Consider the following 21579-nt stretch of genomic DNA (forward strand, 5'->3'; position numbering starts at 1 on the left):
TTTTTTAGGAGCTTGTTTTCTCAAAAATCTGTGAAATTACTTTCTTAAGACTTACCATGCTGTAAAAATGGGTTATAGACAAATGAGTCAAAGTATTTTCAGAATAGTTCTATCTATGTCAGAAACGTGAGAAAATTCAACACAATTATTCAAACTAAAGTTCTTTTTATTTAACTTTTTATTACTTTTTAAAAATCCAATTTTCAACTAAAGTTTTTTAAAAAGTATATTTAAACTGAATTATCCATAAAATTGCTTCAAGTCTATATTTTATTTTGACAAGGGGATAAAATATGTGTTCTGTTGAAAATAACATTTTTACAACAACCATAATTAAAATGTTAAATTCTTAAACAGTATTATTTTAAATATTATACATATTTCAAAATATTAGGCACTTTTATCTAGGCCTTTCTTTGCCAAGTTAGCTCTTTTAAAATGATTTTGTTTTAAATGTTTACTTTAAATGACTTAAAAGTACATTTAGTTACATAGTCTTCTTGAGTGTTTATAAGCATTTAATGCAAATCATCCTTTCTTATATACATAACTTCCATTCTAAAATGCTTCATTTGATAAGTGAATATGGTCAAACTTTTCAGTTTATGAGCAAGTACTGATTACTGCTACCTGAGTGTTAATCTATAAAGTCCTTCTTTTATTTTTTCTGTTTCTACTTTTCTTTGGAAAATTATATACCCTTAAAATAAATATAGATATTTGTATATTACTTAAATTTCAAATCTAAATGTGTAAAAAGCATGCTTTTTAAAATTCATACAAACTTTTAAATATTTTTGGTTTTTGACAATAATATTCCATAGCATAGGCCCATTTTTTCAATTTTTTGCTGGGATTCATGGATCTGGCCAAAATTCTAATTTCTGAGGTATGAGAAAACACAGTGTTAGAATACAGATTCCAAATCCAGCACCACAAAAGGAAGGAATCTGTTAGATATTCTCTGCTGTTGTAGTCTAAATGTAGGACATCTTGAAAGTGATTAGATTCTGGGCATGACAGATGATCTTCCAGTCTATTTTGAGCATAACTGTGGAGCTCAGTTAAATTCAGTGTAGCTAAAAGAATCTTGCTGTAATGGATGGTGTCAGAGAAGATAAAGAGTAAATAAGCTTTTTGTGGTATTTCTTCTCATGGAGGGAAAAACTAGCCTGTCTGCGTCACTTCCTGCCTCTTCCTTTTCCCTTTCTCTCTTTCCCTCTCTTCTTTCCTTCCTCCTTCCTTCTCTTCTCTTTGTAAAAATATACAAACAATTTAAAGGACAGTCTGCATACATGTAGAAGAATTAGATATATTCATAAAAGTAAACTTGTTTCAACACATCTATGCTTCACTTTTATTCTCTCACAGCTAAGCTATTGGTCATTCTGGATGATACCAGATCAATGATATAGGAAACCAAAATGATGATCTTTATCATTTAAATAGAGAAAAAAAAGTCAGCCAGCCATTGAAGGGGTAAATGTGCTTATTATCTAAATTGTCTACTTGACAAAATTTATTGGATGATTGTCCAGCTCCTAATTTTTCTATCAATTAACTGGTGAAGAAGATATAAGTTATGTGATTTAAGAAGTAAACTTGCTTTTAATAACCCATACAAAATATAAGTGAATTATATTCATTTAAACCACTCACTGAATTTAAAGGCAAATTATTGTTTTTTATTTGTCTATGTAGAAGAATCCTGAAACACATAATTCAACCTGTTCTTGTCTCATTAAATGTTACATGGAGTATAATTGCTTTCTTTCATTTCTTCCTAATTTTCTTACCTTTAAATTTTCATTTTCTTTTTTTATGAATCAATTCCTCGTTTCTTCCTAGATAAACATTTTACAATTTTTGTCTATAGGACTCAGATGTGACATTGTCAATGTCAATCCTATGTGACAGTAATTGTTTTGCTTAAAATTAAGGGATCAAATTTCCTAAAGGAAGTTTTGATGTGTTACAATGAAGTCCTAAATAATAGACATGATTTTCTAATATGCACAAAATCTTTTAAAGTCTATAGACTAGTGAGATATAAAAATTTGATATTAAAAATTATAATTTGATTCTTAGATATGTTCCTCTAATTTTGCAGAGCTAGCTTACTCTGACTCAAGTGGCTAAGAAAATCATGGCATGGGACCATTGATGATAGCTCCCAAATTTCATTTCAGAAATTCAAGAGTATTTTCTTGCCAAAATCTGGACTATAGAATTTTCTGTTTCTAGTTTTCAAACTTCAGGAAATGTTTTGAGATTTATCTTTATAAGAAACTCAATTTTTTAGTAGCATGATAATTTGACCTTTCAAAACTTAGCTTTAAAATAGTTAATTTTTCTTATTGTTATAAGGTTTTATATTTTCCTGATACAACTATATATCATAAATGAAACTTTTAAAATGTACTAAATGATGAAAATATTAAATAGAAATTATACTATTTACTAATCTAAATGTTTTCAATAAAGTTTTAGAGAAAAATCCAAAACACTTGTGCAAAACCATAAGAATGAATTTTCTAAGTGGTCTAGAGAACATTGTATCATTGATTTCATTCCTGTGGTTCCAGTTTTTTAAATTTAATTAGTATTTCAATTGTTCTCATATATAAAGGCACTGACTCCACTGAAATTCATTTGAGTTTTATTTTAAAATCCACATACACAAATAAGGCTATGATATGTGAGAAAACAGATATTTGCCTATATTAATTATTGTAGCAATGACCACTTACAAATTATCAGGGATTGGTTTATATGTTTAATTTGAAAATAAAAGCTTTGCTGTCCCCTCTGAATACTCAATTTGGTGTTTGACAATGTAGGTGATATAAAGATGCAATTTGAAACCACTGAAATCTGTGATCATGAATGTGCAAAAACTTGACCAAATTCCAAGTCCCAATCTATGCCTTACCAAGTTAAGATATTTAACAAAATAAAAGGATGTAGGTAGGTTTTATAAACTTCACTGAAATGGTTTTTGAACTGTTTTCTCACATGTCATATAACTCGGTTAAATACTCTTCCCAGCTGTCCATTTGTGGTTAAAATAGCTTAAAAACAGAAAATTCTATTTTCAGTAGTATCTCAAGGTTTGAAGATAATCATCACAAAATCAGTATTAGGAGACAGAGAAAGGATAGTTTCTTATATATGGGTAGTTTTTAAGTGTTTTTAACTTTCTTCTCTAGAAAATGAGCAAGTATTTAAGGGACAGGGATAAAATAGATTTGCACTAGAACACATAATATACAAGCCAGTTAAAACTTCTGGATGTTTCATTGGCATTTAAACATATTAAGATTTTTTTTCCCTTCCCATGGATGTTCCACAAACTCTTCAATCTAAAGGAATACCTTCCTTCAGAGTTCTTAGTACAAAAGTACTTATACAATCTAAAAAAGATATTATTTTAATTCATAAAACTAACAAGTGTAACAATGAGGCCTGTGGGAAAAGCTGGCCACATAGATCCTGGCCATTTTAACTGTAATCACAATACAGGGGTCAATATTAAGTTGGTTTCTAAAAAAAAATTAACCAGTTCAAAGGATACAATATATTTTGAAACTCTAAAACGTTTAAAATGACATTTACTAGTTCTTGAAATAATTTCTAGATTCTCAAAAAGAAAAATTTATCAGCATTGCTTACCTTCTAAACTACCTTTGCAGTTTGGAAGGCAAGATATATTAACATGAAGGTATTTGCATATCTATTTGGTTATTTTCAGTTGCATATAATTGTTATTTTAAAAGGCTCTTTGAGGCCAAATTTATTCTATTGGCTTTGAACCTGCAGAATTTTTTAAGATTTTGTGAAAGTTGCAGTGCTGTTTTCAGTGATTAAGGCAAAATTTTAACTAGTAGTTTCATACTTTCAGGATATGTTCATACATAGTTTTTCTAATATAAAATGCATTGATTTTATAGCTGCAACCAAGAGAGTCTATGTCTGGGTAATCATGCCTTTTAATCATCATCTTCACTCTATGTATTTCAATGACTTGTCAAAGACATATGTTGTGCATTTAAACAAATACTCAATCCTGTGCCTCTTTCAAAGGGAGTTGAAATAAATGTACCTGAGCAGGAAAATTCCATTTTTACAGCATCAGAAAACATTATGGTTAAAATTTTTGTGTGAGCTGAAAATGTACCCATCACTTGGGCCTAACACATGACTGTGTTTAAGCAGAGGAGAACAAACATTCCATAAGAGAAAGTACTTACATGTGGGTAAGAGAGTAATATGACAGCTATTATGGAAACAATCTGCGTGAATTTCCTAAATTTTATGCCCACAAACTCACAACCACTTGTGTTTACTTTCCTCTTTTAAAATAACATTTTAAAGTCTAGGTTCATGCAGTATTTTTTTATACTAAATTGAATATAATTACAGTTATCAACTCAAATTGTATTAGAGGATTAATCTATGTTATGCTAGGTCATAAATATGTGTAGTAGACGTAATGTGTTTGGGTAGTGTTAATATTGTTGAACATTTATACAACTCTGCCCTGTAAAATATTCCCTATGTAAATCAAGTATTTTAAAATTTTTCAACTGATATTTTACTACTGCTGAGAAACAAATTAGAAAGAAAATGAGAGATAGGAAGAGAAGATGAACATGATTAATAGGTGTTTGTTTCATAAAGACCCTAGGGAGACTTTTAAATCCTTCACTGCTACTATATGCTCACTGAGTGAAGAGGCAGTGCACGTGCCTTTCAAAGCTTTCAAAGGAGTACTCAGTAGAATTACTCAACCTGTTACTTATGCTAAATCAGTCCATTCTCATCCTGTTGTGAAATGAGATATTCTTTACATATTGATACAAGGTTAAATGTTGACCATATTAACTTTTTCAAATAGGCACCTAAATTATGCCAAAGAAAAGAATGTTTCACGTTGAGTCTAACTTTGCAAATAATCGCTCCTGAAGACTAAAACAGCTTTCTTGTTCCGTAATCCTTCCCTCCACCCTCGAAGAACTATGCATTTTTTATTTTTCAAATTCTTTTCATCAAAAATGCCTAGTCTACTTTGCTTCACGGTTTTTGTTGGTTTGTGTTTTTAAAGAATCACTCTTGTTTTCTAAACCAACTTCATAGAAATAGAGGTGAAATTAAACTTTATACAGTATTTGAATCTTTAAAGTTATGGGCATCCAAAACAGTAATTCACCTCTAATAAAAATCTTGCCATTTCTAACTATACTAAGATAAATACATTTATTAAGATCCTACTGAGTAACCAAAACTGGACTCATAGATGTAGTGAGGAGAGTAGCATAAAATTTGTTTCACACTTTTCTTTTGAAAGGTATTTATTTGCAGCGGCGGTAAAATGGTCAATAATCCTGTCAAATATGTTCATGAACAGTTTATTAATTCCCCAATTGTTGAAGTACAGTATGTGCACACACGCACTATATGTATAGATGTATATACACACCCCCCACGCAGGAAGGAATCTATTGACGTCTTCCAGAAATGACAAAGTAAAAATAGGCAAGAATTATATAATTAGATGTCTTACAGTCTCATTCATAAAAGGGCAGTGCTGTGAGGTTAAGCTGGTGAGTTTTTTAAAAAAAAACACAAAAACAAACAAAAACCAGTTGCCTTAGATCGGAGCCTCCCGCAGGATTTGGCGCTGAGCGAGGAGCGGGGAGGGCGCAGTTTGCTGGGAGGCGGGGCGGCTACCCCCACCCGGCACGACCTCCCCAGGGGTCTTGCCACAACCCGAGCTGGTGTCTGTCCGCGGTGAGCGGCGAGTACAGGAGAAAGCGCCCAGCGAGTCCACAAAGCGCCCGGGGCCGCCCTCCCAGCCCAGGCTCGGCGCTCCCGCGGCCTGCGCCGAGGCAGGACGGGCTGGACGGGGGCGGCGGCAGGGGGCGCGGGGGCGGGCGCGGGCCGGCGGGGAGGCCCCGGGCGGGGAGGCCCCGGGCCAGGAGGCCGCGCAGCCCGCCCGGCCGTCCCGAGCCGAGTGCGCGCGCGGCCGCATCAGCTGAGCGCGCGGCGTGTGTCACGTGGTGCGCGTGTCGAAGGTCACGGCGCGCTCACAATGGAGCTCTCGGAGTATGTGCAGAAAGGCTTCCAGATGCTGGCCGATCCCGGCTCCTTCGACTCCAACGCTTTCACGCTTCTCCTCCGGGCGGCTTTCCAGAGCCTGCTGGACGCCCAGGCGGACGAGGCCGTGTTAGGTAAGCCGCTCGGCTCTGAGCTGCATCGGCCCGGGTGGAGGGGTGCTCGGAGAAGAGGAGCCAGACGGAGCCAGAGGGCGAAAGCCCCGGGAAGAGGAAGTCTCTGGGCTTTGCCCTTCGGTCCGGACGGAGTGTGGGGACGTGGCTCTGCCAGGTCTCAGAGCAGACCTCGGAGCATTGTTCTGTCCCCACTTGGCACCTGCACATAGCCAGCCACACGTTCCTGGCCTGCTTTCTCTCTCAGCCTCTTTGTTCCTTTGTAAAGCCGGTGTTTAAGTCTTGTTTGTGGCCTAAACAGCTAAGGTTTTTAGGCTTGTCTGAGGCTGGCGGCTGTTTTGACACTTGGACTTCATCTGGGGAGCTCCCTGCAATTCAAACTTCCAGGGCTAGGCTGGCAAAGGTTTAAAAGGGTCTGTTTCCGAAGTAATTACTAGGTCAAATAGTGTTGACATTTTTCAACTTAGAGAATACCTCAAATTCATATGATCACGCCAGCACTCCAGTTCTATATGATTTACGCAGGTTCTACGCCTACAACCTTAAAATATGATGCACAATACTTTGTTCCGCACCAGTTACCAGGAGGCGAGTTTCTTTTAAGCGGTCGGGTCAGTGATTGCAGAGTGTAGTGTCAGTATGGATTGAAGGCATATTTTAAGACAGGTCGTTTTTAGATAATTTTCTTAAATATAAATATCCCAACAATTCAAATTTTTGTGTTTTTTTTGTGGTTTCATAAACTAAACACTTGTACAAAAAGTATGAAAGTGGAAGTCCTTCAAACGAAAATAGTAACCAACCACCTGGGTTAATCTGGAAAAAAAAAAAAAAAAAGGATGGCTGTCAAAACCTGAAAACACTGATATAATTGTGAAATTTATATTCTGAATTAATGTCCTCCTTTCCATCCCCTTGATGTATTAATGTCCACGGAGCCAGTTACTTTACTAAATTCATGATTTTTTTAGAGTGAAAGTTTATTCATTCCAAAATTTACACCATGTAAAATATTTATCTTCTTGTTTTTCCTTTGAATTTATTCCTCCCAGTGTTAGAATGACCCTGTACTGTTTTTTTCTTTGGGGCTATAATGTTTTTTAAAAAACAGTAAAAATAAGAAGGCAAGATAAAAGAAGTTAATTGAAACCAGATAACAGACTTATTGATGTGTCCTTTTTATTGTTTTGCAAATTGACCTTGTAGCTTATGTCATTTATTTATAATTGACAGTCCTTATAGTTGAATTATTTTTGTTATCTTGTTTGTAGGATTTTTTACCCAAATTAAAATATCCTTTTTGGAAACATGACTATAAAGAATTTATTATCACAGGCATCATTGGTACTTTATTTTAGATCACCCAGACTTGAAACATATCGACCCAGTGGTTTTAAAACATTGTCATACAGCAGCTGCAACTTACATACTGGAGGCAGGAAAGCACCGAGCTGACAAATCAACTCTGAGGTACAGGATTTATTTAAATACCCATTTACTTTCAAATACTACCTTTATGATTTCAATTTCAGTTTTAAAAATGGAAACTAAACTTTGGCTTTTTTTTTTTTCTATAGCACCTATCTAGAAGACTGTAAATTTGACAGAGAGCGAATAGAACTGTTTTGCACGGAATATCAGGTTACTTACTTTAAAATTTCAAATTAACAATTACTATTTTTCTTCTCTGTTTGCAAAGATTTTCTTTCTTTCTTTCTTTCTTTTTCCTCCCCAGAATAATAAGAATTCCCTAGAAAGCCTACTGGGAAGGTAGGTACTGTATAAGGTGTCAAGCTGAGGCACTTTTCACTTGCAGGTATGAATGGAAAGTGCTGGTATGAAATAAAACAGGGCAAAAAAGCCAGGGATCTTGACCTAAAGAAAAGAGGCCAAAGGGCAAGTCAAACAATTGAAGTTAAGCTAATGTTTTTAAAGATAAAGTTTATTGAGGTAATTTTTTAATGCTTTTACTATTCAGAACTTGAAAATAAGTTTAACAATGTTTTAAATTCAGAATGGATTAAAATGGGGTGAGGGTGGAAAGTAGACATCATTCTTAGTAAATATAAATACGAAAGGTTTTTTGTAGCTATTATGTGCAAAATTAACATCATGTCTTTCAGTATAGGCAGATCTCTCCCTCATATAACTGATGTTTCCTGGCGGTTGGAATATCAGATAAAGGTAAAGTTTTAACAAACTTCTCAAGGGGGATTTAGGGAACTTTAAAAATAAATGGACTTAAAGGCTGATATATGTATGTGCTGTGTTGTTTTAGACCAATCAACTTCATAAGATGTACAGACCTGCATATTTGGTGACCTTAAATGTAGAGGTATTTATAGATAAAGCCCTGTCTAAAAGTGAAATGTGTAATGAAATTGGAAATTTCCTTGATTTAAATAAACTGCGATTTTTTCTTCCCTAGAATGCTGATCCCCGAACCCACCCAAAGATTAGTTTTAGTTGCAACATGGAACAATTACAGGTACAGTATTAGGGTCTGTAAATATGCCTGTTTTTTTATAAATGTGTAATTGAGAATTTTGCTCTTGAAAAGTTCAAAAGACAAAATAGTCATCTGTCAGCAGATAATCAAGTTTGGTTAAGGATTTAATGGGAAGGGGGCTTCACAAGTAATACTTTAACATAGGCTTCACTTTTGAAATTAAGATGTTACTAATAGAAAATTGGTCTATATTTGCTGCTCCTCAGATTAAAATAAGCTTTTGAAGTGCAGTGTTTAGTGTAAATTTCTTTTATTCATGAGTTTGATCCAGTAAGATAAAGCAAAATTAAGAATATGGCTTTGAAAATATCTTTGCTTTTAGAAATTGAATTAAACTTTCAAAATTGGATTTTTAAACAGCAGTTTTAAATGGCTTTTTATAAAGGGCATAAAATTGTAAAACTTTATAATGGCAATGTAAGACTAGGAAAATTCAAAACTACATTGATTAATGGATATGAAAACGAATTTATTTCTTACCACTTGAAAAAATGAATAGCATTACTAGAAATTTAGATGAAGCTGAAGTTTTCAAAGGCATCTCCTACAGAGTTGTTTTAATGTACCATTAATCAAATTTTAAACTTTTAGAAAATGTGTAAACAGCATAACCTTTGTTAGATAACTTAAGAAGTTGTAGTTATATACCTTGTCCGTTAAGAGGATTCTGTTAGAAATCATGTTTCCATCGGAAGGCAAATAGCCTATTGGAAGACGAGCTATTTTAGAGGAACCGCTTCTTTTGACCGAAAGTGGTTTGTCAAAGGTTGAAATCCTACTGAATTTTAAACTTGTTTGGAAAGTATCTCCTGACTTTTTTCTTGCATCTTTCTTGAATTTGGATTCTTCTTTCTGCGTTTTATGCGTGGCATTGTATACATCTTTTAGGACTTGGTGGGGAAACTTAAAGATGCTTCGAAAAGCCTGGAAAGAGCAACTCAGTTGTGACATGGGAAAGTTAACGATCCGCCCAAGAGGGTAGAGGAACACCAGAAACGCCTTGCCTTCCGCCCAACCATCGTTTGTTCGAGCTGGAGCTTCCTTTCCAGTAGAAAAAAATTTTCCTTTTGAATTTATGCCATTCATCAACTTTGCCCCTTTTTTTACATGGGTGTAAGGGTTAAGAGGGAAATGGTGCCCAAGTATTTGAGTCATCTTTTGTACCTGTACAATTATCCTATTTTGATCTTTTTCAAGTGTTATGAAAGGAAGTAGACAGCGTTACACTGTGAATAAATAAGGTGTTGTTTGCACAAAAAGAGTGGCGATATTTTGTTTGGATTGGAGTTTGTGTGTTAATTATTACTTTGTGTGAAGAGCTGGCTACGATGAGTGTTAACTTTTAACGATCGCCTTTTCCCTGGATTAAAGTTAAACACAGTGGGAAAGGATGCGACCTCCGGGGTTCGTCGAAGACCCCAGCTTCGGGGCGCGGGCGGAGGCCGGCCCAGCCCGTTACCTGCGCGGGAGGGCTCCACCGCAGCCCGCCCTCGGCCGCCCGCCCGGCCCGGCGCGGAGCCCCTGCCCGGAGCGACCGCTGCCTGCGCGCGCCCCGCCTCGGCCACCGGCGGGCGGGGAAGGGGCCGGCGCGGCCGCGGGAAGGCAGGGGCGGGCGCTGTTGTTTCCGCGAGCCCAAGTCGGGCGCAGGTTCCGCGCCGCAGCGCCGAGTCTGGGCCGCGGCCCGTAGGGCCGGCGGGGAGCGGCGGCGGCAGAAAGAAAGAAATAACGGGGGGCGGGGAGGGCTGCGCGGCGTGCGGAGCCACAGCGATGCCCGCGCCGAGCAGGGCGGCGCGTGTGGCGCTGTGGAGAAATGTCTCCGCGGCCGCGCCAGCGCCGCCACCGCCGCCGCCGCGGCGCAGAGCGAGGGGGAGGGGGCCCGGGCGCGCGGCTCGGAGGGGAGGGGGCGGCCACGGGCCCGACTACACCGACACTAATTCCCAGGCCGCCCTTAAGGAATGAGGGGAGCACGTGACCCGGTGGGGGGGCGGCGGGGGGAGGGGGCGGGCGGACTCCGAGCCATTTTGGAGCCGGTGTCAGTTTCCACTCTGCCTTCAGCGGTGCATTTTTTTTCCACCTTCCCCTCCCCCTCCTCATCCTTCCTCCCCTCCCCCCGCCTCTCCGCACGCACACACACGGCGCCCCCCACCAGCCCCGCTCCCCCCACGGCAACTATGAAATAATCGTAGTATTAAAGGCAGAGATCGGGCGAGACAATGGGGATGTTGGCGAGGGAGCCCCGCTCCGGATTAGCAGCGCCGCCCGGCCCCGCAGAATAATACCGCTCGCGCCCCCTCCGCGCGCTCCCTCCCCCGAGCGCCGAGCGGGCGGAGGCGGCGGCGGCCGAGGCGGAGGAGGCGGCGTTGGAGGCCGCGGCGGAGGCGGAGGCGGAGGCCGCGGCGCAGGAGGAGGCCGGCGCGGAACAGGAGGCCGCGGCTCGGGAGCGGCGCGGCATGAGCTGACGGCCGCGGCGGCCTCGCGCGCGGTGCCCATTGACAGCGGCGGCTGCAGCTCGCTCCAAGATGGCCGCTTGGCTCGCGTTCATTTTCTGCTGAACGACTTTTAACTTTCATTGTCTTTTCCGCCCGCTTCGATCGCCTCTCGCCGGCTGCTCTTTCCGGGTACGTAGGAGGCCGGGCGCCTCCGGGCCGGGACCGGGGGCCGGCGGGGGCCGCGCGGGGCTCGGGCCGGCCGCGGGTGGAGGGGAGCGGGCCCCCCCCGCCCGGCCGCGCCGCCGGGAGGGCGCTGACAGCGTGGGCGCCGAGCCCCGCGCCGCCCCGCGCCCGCGCCCGCGCGCCCCCGCCGTCCGCCGGCTCCCGCGGCGCCGGGATCGACCCGCAGCCCGCGCCGCGCCGCCGCCGCCAGCCGGGCTCGGCGCCGCTCCAGCCGCCGCCGCCCGCCCGGCCCCGGCCCCGCCGCGCCGCGCGCGCCCCACGTTTTAGTTCCTTTCTCCCCCGAGCGCCCCTCGGCACCCTCGCGACGCACATGGCCCCCGAGGAGAACACTCGTACTTCCAGCCTCGGCGGCTCCCCCGGCCGCAGCGCCCTTTGTTGAGAGGTAGATTTTGATGAAACCGGGACGGGATCCTGAAATCGGGAGCTGCTTGGGTCAAGTGGCTTCCCTCCTCTCCCGAAAAAGGGGCTTTTCAGGGGTTTAAACGTCCAGAGAACGCCCCCATTTTATAGGGACGGGTTACGTGGAGGGCGGCGATCCCTCCAGGGTGGGTGTTAGCCAGGGGAGAGCCCCAACAAAAATGTTATTAACTTAAGTTGGAGGGACACTTGTGTGAAATTGGATGGCTTGTAAGATGGCGGTTCCCAGTTGTTTCCAAGGTCTCCTGCATTTGTGTGGAAAATGGTAAAGTTTTCAAGGTGATGTTTGTGGGGAGTCTTGGATAAGTGCTCTAAACATTGCTTGGGAAGTGCTCCCTGGGCAGTGGGCATTTCAAATTTGGAGCTTTTTTTGGAGTGAAGATGGTGACTGGACGTTAGTCTTGCTGGAGGTTTCCTTTCTCTCTACTTTTTTCCCCTTTTTCTTTTTTTCCCTCTCGGAGGCTACAACTTTGCTCTCAACCTCTGCTATGGGATGCACTCAGAATTATGACTCAAGTCCACTACGTTTTATAGATTTTGCTAAATGTCAGCATAGGTCATTTGGCAAAGGGATGCTTTGGGAAGGGAGCACTAAAAAGTTGATTGCATATGTTTACGCAGTCATTTAGGCTTGACAGCGATATAGCATGATCTTTTCCCCAGAGATTTACAGTTAATAATTGGAAGTAAACAAGTAGAGAGACTTTGATCATTCCCAATTGCAATAAAAGGATTTAGTGGGCTTAGTGGTCACGGTTCAATATTTGAAAGAGAAGCATGTATTAACCCCTTCCCTTAAAGTAGGCAAAATTCCGAGCATGTTTACGCAAATGCAAGTGTAGGTTGCTGGTATGTAGAATGTTATGAGTAGTTCAGTCTATATTTTATAGGAACCTTAACCCCAAAGTTGTGACACTAAAGACTTGATACTTAAGGATGCAAATTGTTGATAGTATATACCAAGTGATGAGACTATGTATTAACATTTGAGTTTTGAGTAGACTGATTAGAAATCTGAGGTTGACTTTATGAGCAGAATTCTAAATTTTTTATACTTGAGTTCATTCCTATATATCTGTCCCAATGTGTAGGCAGAGGTGTTTGAGATAACCTACCTTTGCAAGTTATACACCTAGTAAGATTATCTTTAAAGCCATATAAAAGTGACTGTGTATGCATGTGCACACACAAACACAAGCTTCTGTGAGAAAATTAAGCATTTAATTGTATTTGATAAATCCATCAATTCTAAGTTCTTGGATGTATTTTAATTGCCCAAATAGGCAAAATTCTCCCCAGGAGCCAAGTTAACCCCAACTTTACCCATACTTGTACTGGGCTGTGAGCCCGAACTGGGGTTATGGAGTTCATTTGCATTTCTTAGATTGCAGTAGGCAAGCTGATTGTTAACATTAGAACTTGCTTCTGTTTTCCTTCATTTTGACATTACTGGTGTTAGGCCTCCAACTAAAAACTGACAGCCCCAACTGAATGTGTGATAATGGCAAGTTTTAAGTGTTGAGTATTTTTTTTTTTTACCATTGTATATGTCGTGCATTTTTGCTTGCTTGTAGTTTCTGGGTTGGAACCTAGAAGGTTTTCATTTCTAAGTTGCAAGGGATTGTTTCTCAAATCTTATCAAGGATGTCAAACATTTAGAAGTCTTCATTAGGTTACTAGTACTTTCAAATGGCATAAAGACATAAAGAACTGATTTTTACATATGTTACAAAGAGATATGTATTAGCATCATAAATGGTAACAGGACTGTGGCCAGATTCTTCTGAATTGAGGTAGAGGAGTTGTGTGAATTAAGGCTTAAGAAGAATTTGAAAGAGTTTTGGTCAAGTACATGTGACTTAAATGTTCAAAGCTACTGAGGTTTGATTGTTCTTGGTGTTAATATTTCTGTTTGTGTGGTGTTGGTTTTCTGTAAGATGGAGGAGAAGTAAAGGCGGCTATTTTTATTGGAGCCACTTCATGAACTTCACGATCAGTGTCTTTAATGTAATATGCTTTCACAGGCCAACAGAAGTATCACCTCTAACTATCTTTCTAGGAAAGATCCTGTGGTTTCACAAGGAGAATTGTCTTTAAGCATTATGAAGGCCTGTCTTTAATCACCAAGTACAATTGGATTGAAATATTACTACTTTTTAGGAACAGTGCTCCACATATAACTCGTCTGTGACCCTGCTTAGATTTGTGTTAACAATATGTTGGCAGTATTCTTCTAAACAAGTAATCCAAAGATAAGAGGAGTCACACAAGTTTTCTGGTTGGGATTGCTGGTTGCCACTGTGGTCATGTTCATAAGAGAGGCTTTTGTTTTTTGTTTACCATTTTTTAGTACTCAACTCTTAATTTCAGCCATTGAGGTATGTTGATTGGTATTTCCCTCTTATGCATTAAAATTCCTTGAATTAAAACCTCAGATGCATCTTGCTGCAGGTTTCATAAGTTCCTAGATTCCATTCAAGGCAGCTTTGAGAATGTACTTCAGTCAGGTCTAGAAGCTTAGTCTTATTTCAGGTTCTGAAATGAATGAAGGGTGGGGGGAAGATAAGAAGTGTATTTTTCAAGAATAGTGCACAAAGTAATTGACTTCCCTGATTGTCGGCTGGTGTATTGTTGCTGACAGTTCCCCACCGTGACTTTTCTGTAATATATGATATCTGTTGGGAATATCATTTCATCGTGTGGGGGTTTGTATGGAAGTTTGGCTGAGAAAATGACATTTGTTTTTCTCTCCTATCATTGCTCAGGGTTGACAAGGTGTTGATTTAGCGTTGGGAATGGGCTGGTCACATGGTTCTTTACATATTATCACTAATGTACCGATTAAAGTAGTTTTGCTTGCCTCTAGCATAGTTTGTTCAAATAAAACGCAAAGCTTTGCCCCCTCCTCCGCCTCTTGTAAAAGAGATTTCAGTTTTCAGCCTTTCCAAAACTTTGTATCGCTCATCTAATCTACAAGAGAGCTTCGTATTAGAGAAGGAAGCTTTAAAGAGGTTCAGTTCAATAAACATCTCTGCAATTTGAGCCCTGATGGTTTCGGGCTAAGTGCACACTTGGCAATTCTCAAAAGATCCCTTCGTGAAATTTTTGACCTAGTGATTGCTAACAGGACAGACCGAAGAGTCAAGATCTGAAACCAGCTCTTCGCACCGCGTCGACGTGGAAAGAGGCCCCCAAGAGTGTCCGAAATGGCCGGGAGTGCGGTTTGCATTTTCCTTCCGCTGGTGCTGTCGCAGTCTCCGGGGTCCCCGGGGCTGCCTGCTGGGTCCTCGCCGCCCGGGATCCCGGTGCCCTGCGCCGCCAGCCTTGCAGGGCTGCCCCACCCCCGCGCCGGCTGCGCCCGCACCCCACCCCGGCCCCGCCCCCGCGGCGCGCCGGCCCCTCCCCCGCGCCCGCCGCCGCCGCCGCCGCCGCCGCCGCCGCTGCTGGCCGCCCCGCACGGCCGCCGAGGCTCGGGGCTCGGGCCGGGCTCCGCGCAGAGTTGCAGCGGTGGCCGGATGCCAAGTGTAAGTGTAAGTTGCTATGGAAACCTGACTGAGGCGAGTTCCGAATCCGGAGTGAGACGGAGCCCCGGGCGCCGCCGGATCCGCCCCTCGCATCCCGGCCCCGGGCATCCGCCGTGCTCAGCTCCAGACCCAGGCCGACTGGAGGTGCTGCGGCGGCCCCAGCACCCAGCTCCGGAAATGCCAGGGATGCAGATAGAGCAGAATTGTTTTCCCTGCGTATCGCGTAAAAACACGCCAGGTTCTGGTTGCCGGAACCGTCCAACACAACAAGAACGCCTGAGATTTTCGTTCGAAGATTTGTAAGGAAGTTTTACAAAAAATTCGGAGACCTGGAACAAGCCCTAGTGGTTGGTAAATATCTGCGGGGACTGTGGCGTTTGCAGCAGCCTTGGGGCTGCTAGGCTGGAGGACAAATGGAAGAAAGAGACCCGAATACGCTCAGCTCCCAGCCCCCACTCCAGACCTTTTCTTCTCCTTCCAGGAATGACCTGAGAGACCAGAAGTAACGCTAGTTGCATCCTTTTTCGCCAATTCGGTAAAACTGATTCAGGTCTGATCTGTGGAAACCGTTGGGGCAGTCCAGCTGTACAGTGTTAAACGAGTTTTATGGACTCAGTGTTTCAGAGTGTACGACTTCCAGGAGATAATCTCAATTCTCATTCTGTGAATTATGGCCAATATTTCTGTGTCTTGCAGGATCTTTTATCAAGCAGAAATGCATCGAACAACCAGAATCAAGATCACTGAGCTAAATCCCCACCTAATGTGTGTGCTTTGTGGAGGGTACTTCATTGATGCCACAACCATAATAGAATGTCTACATTCCTGTAAGTACCGCGCTTTAGCCCTCTTTTGTGTCTTGTGTATTTCACAGTTCGTCCTGAAATTTGAAAACTATTAACAATTCCTGCAATTCGTGGGAATGTTGTTACAAAGCGGTGGAGTCCTTTGCTTCTTACATATAGTAACTTTTTTGTTAATACGTATTTGCAATGTATGTGTTCTCATGATATTAATTGAATTAGTTTATTTATTTGGAAATACCTTTGGCATTTACCATCTTGTTTCTCTACTAGTTCTCGGTTTCTGACACTAATTTTAATGCTTTAGCCTCAAATTTCTAAACTTACAAAAACTTTATGTGTTGCTACTTCTAGTCTGTAAAACGTGTATTGTTCGTTACCTGGAGACCAGCAAGTATTGTCCCATTTGTGATGTCCAAGTTCACAAAACCAGACCACTGCTAAATATAAGGTAGGAGAATATTTAAATTCCTTGTTTGTAATTGTTACTGCAGTTGCATAATGTACAGTAGGCCACTCTCTTTGTTTCTTCACAGGAAATTTACCTCTGAATTCCCAGCTAATGTGTATGTGGAGGGTAGCCCTTTAATTTCTAGCCATACTAATAATAATGACCGACTTTAGGCAAAGTTCAATATTGTTCAAGTGATTTCAAGATTTTGTTTCCCCTGTCCTTTAAAAATTGAATTAATTTCCCATTTTTGCATTGCTTTATGGACTTCATGACATGCAAGAAATGTTTAAAGTGCTTCCATTCTCACCTTTTTATTCTCTATTCATAATTTAGTAACTTGAAAGGCACACTTTTCTTGACTGAGTGAATATGAAGAATGTATTAGTAAATATAAAATAAAGTATTTTTCTACTGTTTTAAAAGACTGCTATACATACACTATTCTCATAAATAATTTTTAGCTTATCATTATAGTTTCAGACAGCATCACAATTTATTAAAAAATGAATCTGTAAAAACTTATAAACATTTTTAGTTTTTACCATATTTGTTTATAGTTTAGTATTTTAATTCTTTTTCAGGTCAGATAAAACTCTTCAAGATATTGTATACAAATTAGTTCCAGGGCTTTTCAAAAGTGAGTAACCTGCTTAAAAAATGAATTTAAAGAGATTATTCATTTCTTTTTCCTGCTATGCCAAATGTTTAAATCTTTTTTTATTCCCCTTCAGATGAAATGAAGAGAAGAAGGGACTTTTATGCAGCTCATCCTTCAGCTGACGGTAAACGTTTTTAGGGGGTGGGATGGGCGAAGGCATTTTATTTTGGGAGAGAACTATCCAGTAATTAAAATTTATTAAAATTGAACTTAATCTAAAGTACCATTTCCATTCTCCTATACATAAATAAAATATTTTTTTAAAATTGAACTTCAAAATGTCTTTTAGCTGCCAATGGCTCTAATGAAGATAGAGGAGAGGTTGCAGATGAAGATAAGAGAATTATAACTGATGATGAGATAATAAGCTTATCCATTGAATTCTTTGACCAGAACAGGTAAATTCTCTAGGAAATCTATTTTATGCTAATATGTTTATTAGATCCATTGTTTCTTAATAACTTCTCTTTCTTAGATTGGATCGGAAAGTAAACAAAGATAAAGAGAAATCGAAGGAGGAGGTATGTTCCATGTTGCAGAAATATGCAGAAGAAACACTGTTTGGATTCTAGATTTTATCAGGGGTTATATTGCCCTTAAATAAAAAAATTGTCATATTTGATGTTTAAGAGTGATCTACATGTGATACAATTAGAATTTATTTTATATATGATTGCTATTCTTGTGTTTTAAATGGTTAGTGTTTAATACTTTGGCATACTTAAAATTTCCTTATTAGAAATCTGTTCACTTAGTATTTATAATGATAGTAATAACTCAAAGTGTAGTTAGTTGAGTTTAGTCCAGTTACGTCCAGTTTTGTTGGTATTAGTACCCTTTGTCATATTCAGGCAATTGAATTGAAACTTCTTATCTGAAAGTTAGGAATTGAAGGGAAAAAAATTACTTTTCTAAATGTACTCTTAGGTGAATGATAAAAGATATTTACGATGCCCAGCAGCAATGACTGTGATGCACTTAAGAAAGTTTCTCAGAAGTAAAATGGACATACCTAATACTTTCCAGGTATCTACTTTTATAGTCTTCATGTATTTTATGTATATTTTTAAAATTTAAGTTTTGGGAGATTTCAAAAAACAATAGAAAAAATTAAATTTAACACTAACATTGAAATATCTCTTTGGTATGAATTTCTTCTGTGCTATGAAAACAAATTCCTTAACAATTTCTAGAAATATTTTTTCTCATTGGAAGTTTCAAGGAGAAGTCTTTCTTTGTTCAAATGTTTGGAGAATATGCTTTTTAAAGCACTTTTGGATTCTATTTAGATAACAAAAATGTAGATTTACCTTTGTTCTTATGTTACTTAATAATTGAAATATCTTTCAATAGATTGATGTCATGTATGAAGAGGAACCTTTAAAGGATTACTATACACTAATGGATATTGCCTACATTTATACCTGGAGAAGGGTAAATAGTGTATCTATCTACTGTTAGATTATGGTGGTAAACTATATTTAAAGAGTTGAGTGATTTTTTTTTTTCCTTTTAACTTTGTAGAATGGTCCTCTTCCTTTGAAATACAGAGTTCGACCTACTTGTAAAAGAATGAAGATCAGTCACCAGAGAGATGGACTGACAAATGCTGGAGAACTGGAAAGTGACTCTGGGAGTGACAAGGCCAACAGCCCAGCAGGAGGTATCCCCTCCACCTCTTCTTGTTTGCCTAGCCCCAGTACTCCAGTGCAGTCTCCTCACCCACAGTTTCCTCACATTTCCAGTACCATGAATGGAACCAGCAACAGCCCCAGCGGTAACCACCAATCTTCCTTTGCCAATAGACCTCGAAAATCATCCGTCAATGGGTCATCAGCAACTTCTTCTGGTTGATACCTGAGACTGTTAAGGAAAAAAATTTTAAACCCCTGATTTATATAGATATCTTCATGACATTACAGCTTTATAGATGCTAATACATGTGACTATCGTCCAATTTGCTTTCTTTTGTAGTGACATTAAATTTGGCTATAAAAGATGGACTAGATGTGATACTTACGGACGTTAATTGAAAAGAAAGATTGTTGCTATAAAGTATTGGTTTCTGGGAAGGCAGGCAAGATTTTTTCTCTATGTGTTAGGGAAGATGTGAAATGGTTTCTGTAACCATTGTTTGGATTTGGAAGTAATTCTGTATTGGATATAACCATTGGGCCATAGTTTGTTAAACTCAACTAATGCCTACATTACATTCTCCTTGATTGTTCTTGTTATTATGCTGTTTTGTGAATCTGTAGAAAACAAGTGCTTTTTATCTTGAAATTCAACAAACGGAAAGAATATGCATAGAATAATGCATTCTATGTAACCATGTCACTGTGAATAACGATTTCTTGCATATTTAGCCATTTTGATTCCTGTTTGATTTTTACTTCTCTGTTGCTACGCAAAACCGATCAAAGGAAAGTAAACTTCAGTTTTACAATCTGTATGCCTAAAAGCGGGTACTACCGTTTATTTTACTGACTTGTTAAATGATTCGCTTTTGTAAGAATCAGATGGCATTATGCTTGTTGTACAATGCCATATTGGTATATGACATAACAGGATACAGTATTGTATGATATATTTATAAATACTATAAAGAAAATATTGTGTTTCATGCATTCAGAAATGATTGTTAAAATTCTCCCAACTGGTTCGACCTTTGCAGATACCCATACCCTATGCTGAGCCTTGCCTGCCAGCATAGAATATTTTTAATGTGCATATTTAATTCTAAATTCTATTCCATTGGAAGCAATTGGCAAATTATTGCAATACTGACTTTTTTCCAGTAATACATATTTACGTTTAAAATTAATTCTTGCAGTAAAGAAAAACTTTTAAGAAATATGGAAACAGTGTCTTAATTTTTCATTGGTTGTGATGGAATTAATGTATTTTTAAAATGCATATTGATCACTGTAATTCTAAAACAAATTTTTAAACAAACCAGCAAATTGCTGGAAGAAGGCATTTTATCTAAAGTCATTTTAATATGTGGCATAGCTGTAATTTCAAATTTAAAATTGCTTTAATCATTAACAATGAAATATGCCTTCTCTGTAATGTCTGGAAATAGAAGCAAATTATGATGAGCTTCTACAGGTATTTTTAAATAGAGCCAACCAAGCATGTTGAATTTATAATACGAATAACCCCAATTTTCAGTTTGTGTTTTGCTTTGGTCGAACTTTTGGTGTATGTTCATCACCCATCAGTTATTTGTAAAGGTGTTTATTCTACATGAATATTGTTTCATGTTTGTATGGGAAAATTGTAGTTAAACATTTCATTGTCCCCAGTCTGCAAAAGAAGCACAATTCTATTGCTTTGTCTTGCTTATAGTCATTAAATCATTACTTTTACATATATTGCTGTTATTTCTGCTTTCTTTAAAGATACAGTAAAGGTTGTTTTATGAAGCCACAAAATACATATATTTTTATTTTGACCTAAATTTGTACAGTCCCATTGTAAGTGTTGTTTCTAATTATAGATGTAAAATGAAATTTCATTTGTAATTGGAAAAATCCAATAAAAAGGATATTCATTTAGAAAACAGCTAAGATCTTTAATAAAAATTTGATACAAAAAGCACAATGTGCAGAAGTTTTGGAAACCCTATAGTGCATTACAACAGGTAAAAGCTAAAGAGAATACATTGCTGTCTTATAGTGATGTTGCTAAGAAGTACATGCTTTGTTGTGTAACTGCTTGAAAGCCCATTGAAAGATGTATGTGTTTATTTACAATCTTTGAAGTAAAAGTTACCAATGTTTGCCAATTTTGGTGAATTTAACTCATTTTTCTAGGCTTTTCTTCTCAAGTTTTTCATGATGTTATTTAAAACAAAAGTTAACGGAGGTTTCAAGTGATATTTTTTACTTTGGATGATCCTTTGTATAAAAAATGAAAAAATGTTTTTCAAAGGCTAAATACTTTAAATGCTCGTGGACTTATTTGACTTACCCAAAACCAAGTTATAAGATGAACATGGAACTTGAAGACATTACATCTCAACCTCTTTACGGTGGACTTATTTTTGAAATTACTTATTAAAATATCAGATATTATATTTATTATGGCTTACTTAGCACTATTTCACCAGACTTGAACACATTTTCATCTATTTTATTTGAAAAGATTTTCCTCAATTTGAAAACTAAGCTTAAAAAGATGTTTCAAGCTAAACTTTGTTTTTTAATAAAACGAGATTATAATGTTTTACATTCTTAACCAGCTATTACAGCTCCGCCAATTAAGATTTAAAACTTTTGCTCAATTACCATTTTAAAAAATTTCAACCTAA

At 39.0% G+C, this 21579-nt stretch overlaps 2 protein-coding genes across 7 annotated transcripts; both read left to right on the forward strand.

The window, feature by feature from the left end:
* Positions 1-6012: 6012 nt before the first annotated feature.
* On the forward strand, positions 6013-9986 carry COMMD3 (COMM domain containing 3). The gene is made up of 8 exons (XM_045534729.1): positions 6013-6230; positions 7586-7697; positions 7805-7868; positions 7963-7997; positions 8351-8411; positions 8506-8562; positions 8656-8715; positions 9625-9986. Exons 1-8 carry the CDS (start codon positions 6092-6094, stop codon positions 9682-9684), a joined length of 588 nt encoding a protein of 195 aa, XP_045390685.1. The 5' UTR covers positions 6013-6091; the 3' UTR covers positions 9685-9986.
* A 785-nt stretch (positions 9987-10771) lies between these two features.
* Positions 10772-21054, forward strand: BMI1 (BMI1 proto-oncogene, polycomb ring finger). Of its 6 annotated transcripts, none has more exons than XM_045534706.1 (10): positions 10772-11354; positions 16046-16176; positions 16507-16603; positions 17188-17243; positions 17338-17388; positions 17554-17662; positions 17740-17785; positions 18192-18290; positions 18618-18698; positions 18789-21054. In XM_045534706.1, exons 2-10 carry the CDS (start codon positions 16065-16067, stop codon positions 19116-19118), a joined length of 981 nt encoding a protein of 326 aa, XP_045390662.1. In that variant the 5' UTR covers positions 10772-11354; positions 16046-16064; the 3' UTR covers positions 19119-21054. The 6 variants fall into 6 exon arrangements, with proteins under 6 accessions (XP_045390662.1, XP_045390658.1, XP_045390666.1 ...); XM_045534702.1 differs by lacking the exon at positions 10772-11354 and adding an exon at positions 11665-11790; XM_045534710.1 differs by lacking the exon at positions 10772-11354 and adding an exon at positions 15390-15700.
* The last annotated feature ends 525 nt before the right edge of the window (positions 21055-21579 follow it).

Source organism: Lemur catta, chromosome 1 (assembly GCF_020740605.2).
Source record: "Lemur catta isolate mLemCat1 chromosome 1, mLemCat1.pri, whole genome shotgun sequence".
NCBI lineage: Eukaryota > Metazoa > Chordata > Mammalia > Primates > Lemuridae > Lemur > Lemur catta.

Excerpts from the sequence above, each read along its gene's own strand:
- COMMD3 (XM_045534729.1), top strand. The coding sequence starts at position 6,092 with ATGGAGCTCTCGGAGTATGTGCAGAAAGGCTTCCAGATGCTGGCCGAT. Across the intron at positions 8,412-8,505 it reads GGTTGGAATATCAGATAAAG|ACCAATCAACTTCATAAGAT; the intron begins GTAAAGTTTTAA and ends GTGTTGTTTTAG. Across the intron at positions 8,716-9,624 it reads GCAACATGGAACAATTACAG|GACTTGGTGGGGAAACTTAA; the intron begins GTACAGTATTAG and ends TACATCTTTTAG.
- BMI1 (XM_045534694.1), top strand. The coding sequence starts at position 16,020 with ATGGCCAATATTTCTGTGTCTTGCAGGATCTTTTATCAAGCAGAAATG. Across the intron at positions 17,389-17,553 it reads AGCTCATCCTTCAGCTGACG|CTGCCAATGGCTCTAATGAA; the intron begins GTAAACGTTTTT and ends AATGTCTTTTAG. Across the intron at positions 18,291-18,617 it reads ACATACCTAATACTTTCCAG|ATTGATGTCATGTATGAAGA; the intron begins GTATCTACTTTT and ends ATCTTTCAATAG.